The 14,935-nt window shown below is 34.1% G+C and overlaps 1 protein-coding gene across 1 annotated transcript; it reads right to left on the minus strand.

Annotated features, from left to right (window-relative positions):
• Positions 1–5,775: 5,775 nt before the first annotated feature.
• On the minus strand, positions 5,776–13,582 carry LOC119837154 (serine protease 55-like). Its single transcript, XM_038362676.1, is given in 8 exon segments — positions 5,776–6,157; positions 7,356–7,485; positions 7,990–8,080; positions 8,792–8,941; positions 9,426–9,599; positions 11,959–12,055; positions 12,933–13,148; positions 13,431–13,582. Coding segments are annotated over 8 exon segments (1,392 nt in total).
• Positions 13,583–14,935: the final 1,353 nt, after the last annotated feature.

A 14,935-nucleotide genomic window follows, 5' to 3' on the forward strand; every position in this document is an offset into this window, starting at 1 on the left:
TAAGAGATGTATGTTTTGAAAAGACGCAAGACCGGTTTTCAAATTTAAAAGAATTTTAAAAGAAATTGGAGCTCCACGAAGCGTGGTTGCTTCCTGTAGATATAAGAAGATGATCTGGTAAAAGTAAATCCTCATAAGTAGCTGCGGTACTTTCTTATCATCATGCTACTAATATTATAAATGCGAAAGTTTGTAAGGATGTGTGTGTTTGTTGCTCTTTCACGCAAAAACTGTTGCACCGATTGCAATGAAATTTGTTACGTAGACAGATGGATAACTGGAGTAACATATAGGCAACTTTTTATCCCGATATTTTTACGGGATACGGACTTACGCGGGTGAAACCGCGGGGCGCAGCTAGTTATTTTATAACGAAAAACAGTACAGTAATTTGAACTAAAGTCATCTTTTTCGTTGATTTATACAACAAAACAAACAGAAAATATAGTGAGTTTTATTGATGTCTAAGCTATTATCAAAGAAACATGCATTATTTTATTATTACGTGAATAGTCACGTGTGGGAATGTCGACGATCCTCGCTTAGGTTAACGCCATTTATAGATAATATTACGTTTTAATTTCTTTTTTTTACCATAACATTAGTTGCCTATGCAGTTGTTTTTTTTTAAATCCTCCAAAAAGTTTTGAAATATTACAAAAAAATTAATATTTTCTTTTGCTATTTTTATCATTCAAATATTTAAAAAACGTATTTAATGCAATTAATTGATACATTTACATTCTTCTGGTCTTCTGGTTTTTTTAAGTGGGGAAATCTTGCATAGATACCCACGGCCTCCGGAGATAAAGCCGCGGTTTATGTCGGATTCCTACCGACCAAAACCCCACTGTGTTCCGTCGAGCCGCTTTAGAGAAGGGGCCATGGGAGCTGATTATAATTTGTCCGCCACCTCTGGTTTTCACCTACTACGCCGGTTTTCTATGGGGGTGTGGTACTTGCCCGGTACGAACTATATATGAGAAGGTGTTCGACAACCACATATATCTATACTAATAATAATAATATAATAAAGCTAAAATTTTGTTTGTTTGTTCTTTGAACCCGCTGATCTCAATAACTACTGGACTGATATCGAAAATTCTTTCACCCTTGGATATGTGCATGATCCCTTGGGACTGTATTACAATATGTAACACGGGCGAAGCCGGGGCGGAAAAGCGTCATTACCCTGAGTAATAGTAATTTGTTGTTTTTTCTTTGATTTTTTAATAATTTATTTTATATATCATTTTAATTTGGATACTAGATACCAATGTGCGTGTTACACATCTATTTAGAATGTACGTGTGTTTAAATGTATGCATGTATGTTCATTTCTTCTGACTGGCACTCCAACAAGGGGCTACTGAATATCAGCGCTGCGCATTACGCTAAGCACATCCTGAGTAGTTACCCATTTTAGCACTTCACTGATTAAGTACCTGGATGACCGAGCTTGGCTCGGTATTTTTTTTATAAACTGTGTTTTTTTGGAAATTATATTTGAGTATTATTATTCGCCAATAGATGTCAGGAAGAGTCATAATAAATTGGGACTACTCAAACGCCTCCTATTTGTTAAAAAAGTAAGTTTAAGTCGATAAAACACGAATAAAACACGAATGTGACATTTTCTAAAAAAGATTCCTAGCTAGATCGATTTATCGCCCCCGAAACCTCCTATATACTAAATTTCATGAAAATCGTTGGAGCCGATTCCGAGATTCCAATTATATATATATATATATATATATATATACAAGAATTGCTCGTTTAAAGATATAAGATTAGTTATAATCTATCTTTTAGTATTCGATTAGTAAAGATTTCACAAACTTCATTAAGTGCTATTAAGAATACATTCTTTCTTTCTAAGTGACTTTCAGTTCGTCCCGGGTTCGCCCGTGTTACATATATAACCTACTAGCTTTTCGCCCGCGGCTTCGCCCGCGTAGAATTCGCTTATATCGCGCGACACGGTAAGGAGTATTTTCTTCGCATCAAAAAGTGTGGTTTGTTCTTTCCCACGTTCATCTCCATCTTTATACCAAGTTTCATCAAAATCGGTTTGACAATAACGAACTTTCATACAAACTTTCATCCCCTCTTTCAACCCTTTCTACCCTTTTTTCGCGATAAAAAGTATCCTATGTTCTTTCCCAAGTTCATTTCTATCTTCATATCAAATTTTGTAAAAATCGGTTCAGTGGTTTAGGCGTGAAAGCGTAACAGACAGACAGACAGACAGAGTTACTTTCGCATTTATAATATTAGTAGGGATTTCACTCAGCGATATTGTAGGTTCCTAATGGCGAAAGAATTTTAAAAATCGGTCTAGTAGTTTTTTAGTTTATCCATTACAAACAAACAAAAAATACATATTCTTCGTCTTTATAATAATAACACTGTATATATATTTCCTGCATATTTATTGAATAAATACGATATTAGGCAGTGGAGGCTCAGTAGTGAGGACCTTGGACTTAAAATCTATAAGTAGGGGGTTCGAGACCAGGCGAGCGGGCAAGAAATAAATTGATTTTTTAATTTTTCTGCGCATCTGGATAATATCAGACGAAGGAAAACATAGTGAGGAAACCGGCATGTCCAAGAATCAAAAGTTCGACGACATGTGACATCTGCCAACCCGCACTTGGCCAGCGTGGTGGATTATGGCCTGAACCCTCATAGGAGGCCTGTGTCCCAGCAGTGGGAACCTGTATGGGCTGATGATGATGATACGATATTGGGTTGTAACATAAATTCACAAAGTTTTCGTTACAATATGGATACGTGGAGCATAGGTACAGTACATTCACCTCAGCGGGCATATTATAATCAGTCAATGCATTTTTTATCGTGCACTGATCTTGCAGTTTTTCCTGAAGCGCAGTGATAAAGTTTGCATTGCAAATATTGTGATAACGCGTGCAAATATCGCGTTACTTACAATGTGGGAATGCTAGGAAATATTAGAAATGTCTAGACAATATCCTACTGATCCTACTAATTTTATATTATTATGATGTTTCTCAATTCCTATTATATAAAATTATATTATATTATATTATATTATATCATATTATATTATGTTATATTATATTATATTATATTATATTATCCTACTTAATATTATAAATGCAAAAGTTTGTAAGTATGTGTGTGTGTTTGTTGCTCTTTCACGCAAAAAACTGCTGAACCGATTGCAATGAAATTTGGTACGTAGACAGCTGGACAACTGGAATAACATATAGGCAAATTTTAATTTCGATATACCTACGGGATATGGACTTACGCGGGGCGCAGCTAGTATTATAGTAAAGTTATAGTACTGTAGAAAAGATAACCTTAAAAACGAATTGTCATTTCTTCTTAATGATATTGACTAAGGAAGCGTTCGACTACAATTGCCTACTATTACTACTACCACTAGTAGTATCATGTTATCTGTTCTTCTGGTAAAAGCTAAGAAGTGGACAAAGATGGAGTGTACTTCCCTAGAAGGTATATCCCGTTCGCTCTTTATCAATCTGAATAAATGATTAAGCCAAAAAATATGTCATTTGTGTCTTAGTTATTATTGTGATTAACGACACTACAAGCAGTACCACTAAGAAAAAATAGTCTGAATAAATTTCTTTTGAACTGGACGTTTTTAAAGCGTCAAATGTACAGCTTTGACCGCTACATAAAACTGCATAGGCGTATTTGCAAAACATACACACAGAAATTATGATATCATACAAAATGTACTTTATCTTTTTATAACTCCTCATATTTTTATATATGATAAGGTTTGTATTTAATCTGATATGCACATAGCCTACATCTCAATATATAAAACGCAAAGGTGATTGACTAACTGATCTATCAACGCACAGCTCAAACTGCTGGACCGATCTGGCTGAAAGGTATGCTAAAAGCCACTGCGAATTTGATAAATTCTTCCTATTAAGGGGATAAAATAGATGAAAGTGCGTATTATGAATATTTCAACCACGCGGGCAACAGCTTGTCTCATAATATATATAAAAGGTGTGTTTGCGAATCACACACGATAGAAGTGAAACTTCAGTAAATCGACAAAAGAATGAGATGAGTATATATAAAATATAAAATAGTACGTATATTTCTGTCTCATTCGTTGCCAGCTTCATTCTACACATTTTTGTATTTCTGTCTCATACCTGTCGTTTTTCCGTTGCATCAGGTTTGAAATCACAACGATTCTAAAGAAGTTTCACTTCAAAAATGAATACCTATTTCCCTTGGTCATAGATATAATACCAGCACCACATAATAGCATAGTATTACACTACAATTGTTGGATTTTGCATTTTTTTTTAAGTTTGCCAGAAGAAGGATCTTAACCAAAAAGAAAAGAAAATACTGTCAACCAAAAAAAAAAAATAATGAAAAAGTATGGACAATTCGCGCGAAAACAGTACATCGTCATTGTCAGCTATAAAAGCTAAAATACACACTAGATTAGAGTGAGTAGACACTTTTTACTAACAGAATGAAAGAAATATAATGCAGTATAATTTCATAGAAGAACCTCAGCGGTAATGCTGCATTTCAAGCCATTGTTCTCAGAAGATAGTGAAATAAAATACTTATTATATTGTGCAATTATTATATAGAAACGTCTTGCTATTAAATCTTAAGTGACGCAGTATTTATACAGAACAACAGCAGCATAATTCGTTATTCTTTGATGTCGAATGAAATCATCCATGTGGTGTAGATTATTACCATCAAGCTCAGTATTAAACGATTCTTTTTATTTGAAAAAGCGACATCTGTTGTCAGTGAACATAAAGTGCTACAACGTTGGAAATTTATTTTTGTTTCTCAATCCCAATCATAGAGGGCAGTGTATTACATTTTTTAAAATGTGTTCACAAATATATATATTTTTTATCATTTAATGATAATGCATCGAAAATAATTAATCATTTTGTCAAATAATCGTAATTATAGATTTTTATTGCTCGAATTGTGTCTTAAGGCATTATCGTTTTTATTACAAAATTGCTAATTGTTAATAGCGACATCTAGCAATAAAGGAGCGAACAAGTAAAAGTTGGTAAATTGCTCATTGCTACATATTTGAATGAATTCATAGATGACATCATTTCAAAATGTATATTCATTTTATTTGCTAGCCAGTTCACGGTTATGAATATCTCTAATATATAAAATTCTCGTGTCACAGTTTTCGTTGCCATACTCCTCCGAAACGGCCTGACCGATTTTGATGAAATTTTTTGTGCTTATCCGGTATCTATGAGAATCGGCCAACATCTATTTTTCATACCCCTAAACGATAAGAGTAAGGCAGAACAGCGTTTGCCGGGTGCAGCTAGTATATATATATATATATATATATATATATATATATATATATATATATATATATATATATTATATTGGTAATGTTTTAAAAGAGTAGCAATCATCCATCTATTCACTCGTCCTCAAATTTTTTCACATGTATAAATTACTAGCTTTTGCTCGCGGCTTCGCACGCGTTAATCTCACGATAATAATGTTAGTACCTGACTAGTAAGATATACATCATCTAGTTAAAAATTATTTATTATTTATTTATTTGCATTATAAAATTGGAAGAAAAACACAATTAAAGCACTCATAAACTTAACAAGAATTTACTGTTTCTGAAATTATTTCATATAATATTACATTATGTTCCTTATTCAATTAAGGTACTTCTCAAAGAGAGAGCAGCTTGAAGTAAAACAGAAATATTTATTTGCTTATATAAGCAACCAGAGCTTCAATCGCCTCATCACTGTCCATACTCACATCTCTCTCTCTCTCTTCATAAACCCCACCTTCATCAAACATAACCTCTTTCATCGCCAGTGTACGCAACAAAACCTCCGCTTCATTTTCTTCGTCCGTTTCTAGAATTCTCTCGTTTATTAAATTCGATAGATTAACTTCGTCCATAGTTTTGTCGTCCATTATAGAATCTGGTTCGATGTCAGCCCGGCGATACTTCTTTCGTATGTTGAAGCCGCCTTCTCGAAGTTTCTTCTTAGCGAGCTCTAGGAATGTGGGAGACTGTAGTGTCTCACGCAGCCAGCTCTTTATTTTGTTTTTCTTGTCTTCTACGCGGGCTTTGAATCTGAAATCGTTTTTTGTTATAAATTTTTCGTATTCTAAGCGAAAGCTTTACGTGGGAACGTTTTTGGTATCGCGCAAAATAAGGAAAAATCATTTATTTTAACGACGTATTCGAGATCTTACGAATGACTAGCTGGTTTTACCGCCTGGTTTACCCGGGATAAAATCAAAATAAAATAAAGCCTATGACACTCAGATAGCGTGACTTTCTATTGGTGAAAGATTTTTTTCATTGTTTCGGTATAACCAGAGATCAACCTCTATAATATAATAAATCCATATACCTTACAATCGTATATATTTTGAGGGTGTAATTTTAAACAGGTGAATATCTATTAGTTATGTGGTCACAGTCCAATCTCCTAGAAGCTTCTTCTAGAAGCTTCGTAAGCCATCTTCTAGAAGCTTTTTTATCATAAGAGTAATATCAAACACAGCCTATATATCTCATATCCCAATTCGTGCCAAAGCTTGATCGATTTTCACATAAAATTTGTTTACCATGAACACAAGCCATAACTAATTGTACTTATTATTTTGTACCTTAACTTCAACTGTCTCACAACTGTTTAACATCAACTTTCCCAAGATAGGTTCCTCCACGGAAATAAAATAATGTTTTGCACCAAATGATCTTTAATTTTCATATCATTACCATCTAGGTATATTGTAGCAGTTGGCACGCAAATAAACAATTTAATTTCGACCATTTCATCGCTCCTGCGGTTTCCAATGCATCACGATTTCCCCGCAATCGGAATAAGCAGATATTATTTGCTATTATGTAAGTCGAATGGACTAGAAGCAGTCTTTGGAATGTTTGACGATATTGTTGGATGATAATTGTTGTTCCAAAGATTGCTCATATTGCATGGAAATTGATACAAACAAAAGTCTTTTAACAAGGTGTAAGAACGAAAAATATTTAATAATAAAAAGATTAAAAAATTAAGAACACGCTTCAGTGATAGAATCAACATAAGCAAGTCCGCTCATACCCTGTCTGTATACAAAATTTCATCAAAATCCGTTCAGTAACTTGAGCGTGATTGGCAGAGAAACATACAAACCAATAAACATTCACATTTATAATATTAGTGTCAATAGTGTGAATAGTGTAATGTTTTTGCAGCATACATTATGTTTCTTAGCTTTCTAGAATTTTCTCTAACTATCTAGAACTATTTAGAAGATCTCACTTCTGCAGCTCCCGTTCCCTTTGCCGTGCTTTTTCTATCTTAGCCTTTAGTTCTGGTACGGTGTGCGCCTCATTGGCTGTAACAGTTTCTTCAACCCACTCTGTTATTTCAGTCACTCGGCTGTAGACACCTGGGGGGTATCATGACGTTTTAAAGCAGTACTAATTCCAACGTAGGAAAGTGAGGGCGTTCATATCCTGTATAGCTGTGTCTGTTTCCCCACACTGGAATTAGGACTGCTTAAAGACGTTGCGGTAACCCATTTATTGAAGGACCACAGCTATTGTATAATTAAAATATTGTTAATTGACAATTATAAGAAATAAATCATCCATTACGAATTAATGCATTTATGGTAAACTCGCTGCTCCCCGCGGTTTCACCCGCGTAAGTCCGTATCCCGTAGGAATATCGGGATAAAAAGTTGCCTATATGTTATTTCAGTTGTCCAGCTATCTAGATACCAAATTTCATTGCAATCGGTTCAGTAGTTTTTCCATGAAAGAGCAACAAACACACACACACATCTTTACAAATTTTCGCCTTTATAATATTAAGGAGGATGTAGATAAACATTTCATTATTTATAAATAAACAAACAAATGAACCAACTTATATCGTATGGAGTATTTACCTGGTGAGCGTGGGTCACCACACTGTTTGCCGCCAAACGATACGATTCCCAAGAGAACACCGTCACGCACTGCTGGCCCGCCAGAGTCGTGCTAAAATCAATTTAATTATTAGCTATTTTCTTTTAAATTATTACTTATTTCTTCTAAACGCTTTAAAGTTGAGAAATTTTGAAAGAATAGAAAAAAATTGATCACGAGGCGGAATTCGAACCCGCGTTTTTTGGCAAACCAACGCAAATTATTTAATTTCAAAGCTTTAAAGTTGCAAAGTTTGTTGGTTTGAACGTACTAATGCAGCTACTGAACTGAAATAATGTTATTGTATTGAACAGTCTATTCAATTATGAAAATTTTAAAACTTATTGACTAAATTGTTTCACTTGCATTTATTTAAAGTATACGTAGGAAATTAATTAACCCGGGCGATCCTCATCACGATAATAATATAAACTCATGACACTCCGTAGTATATATGAGTATAAGGTTTGGATTAAATCCGTGTAAAGTGGGTTATATCCAGTCTAGAGGAGTCAGTTGCATACAAACATACAGGTGAAGCTAATAAAAGCGTGTTAATGAGTGTACAATGTTTGAATCAAAAGTATTGACAGTGGGTCTAAATCGAGTCAAAATGAGACAGTTCAATTACATACAAACATACAGGTGAAGTTGATAAATGTGTACAAATAAGTGGTCAAAGTTTGAATTAAATCTGTCTGTTTAAAATAGGTTAAAATTAAGTCTAAGACTCAGCTACACACAGGCATCTAGAAGCTAAAAATCGTGTTAATAAAGACTTACGTTACATGCGTCTTTCCCTCCAGTCGCGTAGCCTGCGCACAGCATTCTCGGTGTTATATAGAACCGGTACGCCTTCTGACATTCATCAAGTTTCATCACCGGGACGGGGACGAAACGGATCCGATCCGGGATGTGGCCGTAACCAGATTCCTGGATATTATGAATGAATGAATCAATGATGATCAAAATTTGTAAAACAATGCTTTTCTGCAACAGCTCAGCGTCTTTCCAACTACTAATACTTGGTTTAAAAAAACTTGGTTAAAGCTCAAAGGTTCTCAATTACTATTTTGAAGTGAAACTTCTTTAGAATCGTTGTGATTTCAAAGCTGATGCAACGGAAAAAACGACAGGTAAGAGACACAAATACAAAAATATGTAGAATGAAGCCGGCAAAGAATGAGACAGAAATATACATACTATTTTATATTATCGGTCTCTCCTCTTTTGTCGATTTACTGAAGTTTCACTTCTATCGAGTGTGAATCGCACACACAACTTTTTTGTTTTTTGTGTTATTATTTGTGTCTTTGTGTGTTCAAATAAATGGTTATTTCTTTCTTTGCATTATTATAATTCGTATACAAATAAATAATTAAAAAGTACTTAATTTTAAATCGTTAGCTATACTAACATCAGTGCTTCCCCAGCCGGTAACAATCAGAATATCATTGGACTTAATAACATAGTCTCGGGACGGTAGGTTCAAAACTGCTATATTCCTGCCGATCGGCATTGGTCTGTCCAGGCGAAGCAGGGCGAAGTCAAAGTCTGCGTTCCCTGGGGAATAGTCCTTTGGAAAGAACGCCTGAAAATTTATATAAACAATGTTGATATACACCCAAGATGTAGTCAAAAGAAATGCTCAAAAATGTTCCTAAACCTAACCAATTATATCTACATAGTCATAGCTTTAAACATGAATTTTTGCAAATTCAACCTTATGCGAATTGTTTAAAGTTGTTTTTAAAGTCGCGCCTAAACGCGGCTGACACTAGGCTATTAAAATGAGCGCAAAATTTTAAATGTTTCTCCTTTTTATACGGTCCTATACTGATATTAAATCTTACTAGCTGCGCCCCGCGATTTCATCCGCGTAAGTCCGTATCCCGTAGAAATATCGGGATTTAAAGTTGCCTATATGTTATTCCTTGACCTCCTCCTTGGTACAGTGGTTAACGCGTGAGCTTAGAACCGAGGGGTCCTGGGTCGATTCCCGGTGGGGACGCACAAAAAGAAATGTCTCGGTCTGGCAGGACACAGAAGGCTGATCACCTACTTGTTAATAAAGAAAATCGATCAGTGAAACAGATGTATATCATCTGCCCCATACCCCACTAGGGGACACGGGGCTTCACTTTTTATATGTTATTCCAGTTGTTCAGCTGTCTACGTACCAAATTTCATTGCAATCTGTTCAGTAGTATTTGAAAGAAAGAAAAAGAAAGAAAGAAGAGAATTTGCGTGAAAGAGCAACAAACACACACACATCCTTACCAACTTTCGCATTTATAATATTAGTAGGAAGTAGGAAGTAGGATTAGTAGGATTATATTATAAAACTTATTATATTACTTATTAGACATATTTTTGAAACTTTGATTTGTACATCTGAGGTTTTTTTATGTTAATAATTTCAAATCCATTGCACTTTATTTAACTCGAATCTTCCAATAAAAATGTATAGTTTAATTACTAGAAATTGTCTCAACATTACTAATATTCGGAAGTTATCCAACAAAAAAATAAATCGTTATTAAACCTACCATAACCTCACACACACACACATATATAATTTTATTTTCAATGTCATAAGTTTCTATACTTAACCACTAATATTTATTCCCTAGCCATTACTATTTGAAATGACCACATTTGACGTATTTTTGATTATTTTGTTAGTCGATAACTCCGTGGCTTTCGTCGTTTCGTTTGTTATAATAAGAAATTGTATTTTAGAATCTAGGATACCAGGGTTGTCGTGAAACTGTTTTATGGAAATTGAATTATTGCATCATTTTTCATTTAGAACCTGTGGCTCGAAAATGGATTGTCCAATACTAAGAGATTTTTTTTTACATTCCAAACCAGTAGTTCCTGTGATTAGCGCATACGCGCAAATTAGCTTATAATCACTATAGATAATATTTTACATCTTATTATATCATTACTAAATTGTAAATGCGAAAGTGCGTTTGTTTGTCTTTCTTTCACATCACAATGGAGCGAATTTATGATAGGTTATTTAAGTCAGGAGAAAGTCTCAGGCGAAGTGGACGGAAAACTAGTTCATACGTTACGGAAAGAGAAACGTTCCGAAACTTGATTTTATCATCCCGTTGTGATCAATTTGGTAGGCATGAAACAAAAGCTGTCAAAAGCTCTTCACAGACTCTCTTCTACTACTTATAATGGGTCCAGTAATTAGCAGAGAAATCAAGAATTTTATCTTAACATCTAACCTTGAGAGGTAGATCAACAAAGGAAGCCTTCGTACTTAATTATATTATAATTATCTGGTCTTTTAATCGCATAATTCGCCATGATATACACTTATGTATTTTATATTATAAGTTTGCGTGACGTATGATTGTTTATAATAAAGTACCTGGATGACCGAGCTTTGCTCGGTATTTTTTTTTTCTTGTTTTAACTTTAATTATTCGCCAACAAATAGTATTATTATTCGTAGATCCCAGGAAGAGTCATAATAAATTGGGACTACTCAAACGCCTCCTATTTGTTAAAAAAGTAAGTTTAAGTCGATAAAACACGAATATGACATTTCCTAAAAAAGATTCCTAGCTAGATCGATTTATCGCTTCCGAAACCCCCGAACCCTTATATACTAAATTTCATGAAAATCGTTGGAGCCGATTCCGAGATTGCAATTATATATACATATATACATATATATATACAAGAATTGCTCGTTTAAAGATATAAGATAAAATGATTTTATTAATGCAATTGTTATATAATACATAATAAACTAAAATATAATAATAACAATGTTAAATATAAATAGGAAAGTAAACGTCTAATTTATCATTCACTTCCATCAAACTAAGTCACAGTATGAAATATAAAAAACCTGTTTGAATGTTTGAATCTCAAAATAAGAATACAAAATGGTTATTAAGTAAAATGTCCTATCTCTTCCTTACCTTATTGACTCTGGCCTGGTAACCACCTCGATTATGGAAGGAGCTTCCTGCCCTGATGATGAACGGTTGGAGTTTCTTCTTATTACTATCAAACGCCCTAAAACGTAGATGCATCATAATTAATCTATCAATTTATAAATGCGAAGACTTTATACTGTTAATTAGCGACTGTTGAACTATTTTAAGCGTTTGATTAGAAGCCGGAGGTCCGTTTCCTTTTTCCTCACCATTCCCAATCCATTCCTTCTTTACAATCATCAATCCTTTCCGTATCCCTTTCCCTTTAAAAGCGTTCAGCGCAGCGAATGTGCGGCGGTCGTCGCTAACCATCAGGCGAACCACCAGCTCAGTAACCCACTTATTGCATAAAAAAACACACACGCTAAATTCCATAGTAGAAATTTTAATCCTCAGCCAATAAAGACTATTTTAACAAAGAAACAATATTGTTGTAGAACATTATGAATATATAATTGAGATACTGTTTATGTTAAAGTTTGCAAAACTCACTTCATTGGAACTAGAATACACATTCCAGAATTTTCGCTGTGAATCCACTTGAATTACAAATTCATCTAAACAAATGTATAATGAGGGAACATTTGTGTTTTCATATTTTTCTGTTTTGGTATGCTTGTAATGTTTTCATGAATAGCTACTTTACCGATTTTAAGAATTCTTTCAGTATTAAAAAACTGCAGATGCACTGGGTGACATCACTACTTAGTATAATACAAGTCGCTTTTTCTGTCCCTAGTAAGCTTAAATCTTTAAAATTACGCAACGGATTTTGATGGAGATTTTTTATAGAGTGATTTAAGATGAAGGTTTATATGTATGACATCTATTAAACTACTGCGAATTTAACGCATGCGAAGCCACGGGCAGAAGCTAGTAGGCTATATAAGTACTACGAGCAAAGATGAACCAAAGGAGAACAGGTAGTTCGTAATAAAAACACAAAGAAAACTCACGATTCCATACAATGTCCAGCTGTGAGCACCCACTGCTCATCGATAATAGAGCCTCCGCACCAGTGCTTCCCGTTCCTGGATATAGCCACGTTGTAGGGGTACATGCATATGCTGGTCTCCATGCCGCCGACGATGCGTCGCACGGCATATGCCCTGAACGCCCATGCTAGATGCCGTTCGCTGTCCGTTTCTGGAAACACTGGAATTTACCCGTTTCTCTTGGATTTTCGGAATAAAAACGTCTACGTCCATTTTTGGATCACAAACTATATCTGTACCAAATTAAATCCAAATCGATGCAACAGTTTAGGCATGAGGAAGAGAGAGACAGACAGAGTTACTTTCACATTTATACTGTTAAGAAGGGATATAATTGTCTACTTATATAGAGTACTATTAAAGAGTACTTCTATTTCAGAGCAGATTTAAAAATATATAAAATAAGTTGGATGATAAGACAATAAAGAATCATTACCCGGATCCATTCTTTCATCAAACGTTATTCTATATCTCGTAGATGTATTATCATTCTTGAACCTATACTTTTCTTCTAAAAACACTTTAATTTCATCATCCTCGTTTCTTCCCTTTAAATAATCATCACTGTTATATTTTAGATCGACGTCTCCATCAAACGAATCGTCATTCATTTCAACAACATGTAGGCTTACGACCAGATTGAAAGCAACAACTGTTATAATCAAAATGCTTATATTAAAAGCTTTAACAATTTCGAATTTCATCTTTGGATAAAAAACATTTTGCGTCCTTCCTCGCGAATGTGTCGGATACAATAAAAACTTTTATGTTTATTTTACGAGCGCATTTCATTGTTAGTGTAAATGGATTTTTCGAGTACTGTTTTATTTTATATTGAATAGAAATGTGATTTGGGGTGTTCGGATGCGTTGTTAATGCGAAATGTTTATCGGTTTCTATTGTTAAACGGTTGAATGCCAGCACAGGCTCTATTCAGTTTTCCAGTCTAGCGATTGGATATCCGATCGCTTATTGGAATTAAATTTAAATGTGATGAGGTTTTTTAATACAATCTGAACTAATGTTATGAAGAGGAAATATTTGTGTTTTTGTGCGTAGATTTGTAACTAGCTGCGCCCCGCGGTTTCATCCTCTTCACCTTCACAAGTCTGTATCCCATAGGAATATCGGAATAAAAAGTTGCCTGTTTGATATTCCAGATTTCCAGCTATCTACGTACCAAATTTCATTGCAATCGGTTCAGTAGTTTTTGCGTGAAAGAGTAACAAACATCCATATAAACATAGATACATAGATACATTCAACCATATTTACAAACTTCGTTTATAATTTTAGTAGGATGTCTTAACACATAAACTATTGGAGCGATTTTTTAATTCTTTCACCATTAGAAAGATGTATTTTCAATTAGTGAAAAAGGCTTCATATGAAGCATGAGCGAAGATGAGGCGGATTGTTAGTCATGATTAAACAGTAGCGTTATTTATTGTGACAGTCGTTTTGCGCCAAAAATAATAATAAAATTTTAATTTACATCGGTATAAATTATTTATGGCTAATGACCAGATTCTTGGCAACTTTCTTTTTTGGTAATCTTCTTTCAATTATCTCGTAAAATATATTGCAACATTACAATGTACAAATTTTAAACGATATACAACATGTTTTATAACAGTCTAATGCAATTTTTGTAACATTGCAATAAGCTATATAATTGTATAAGTACAGGAGTCTATAGCTTAAAATAAATTAATCTTTAAAGATTCGCCGGGTAAAGAGAACCTTCTTTATTAAAGTCGGTGAAATGCATAGTCCAATTGATATGAATTAATTTTCTACGGACGATAGCGGTTTTTGTGTCTATAATCATATCACAGATAACATAACACCAGATAACTCATGTTTCTAAATGCCACTGACTGACATTGTCATACAAATCTATATATTTCAGCTATCATTATTCATTTGAAAATAACATTTATAAAATACAAAATGGAAACGAG

This window comes from Zerene cesonia, chromosome 26 (assembly GCF_012273895.1).
Source record: "Zerene cesonia ecotype Mississippi chromosome 26, Zerene_cesonia_1.1, whole genome shotgun sequence".
Taxonomy (NCBI): Eukaryota; Metazoa; Arthropoda; class Insecta; order Lepidoptera; family Pieridae; genus Zerene; species Zerene cesonia.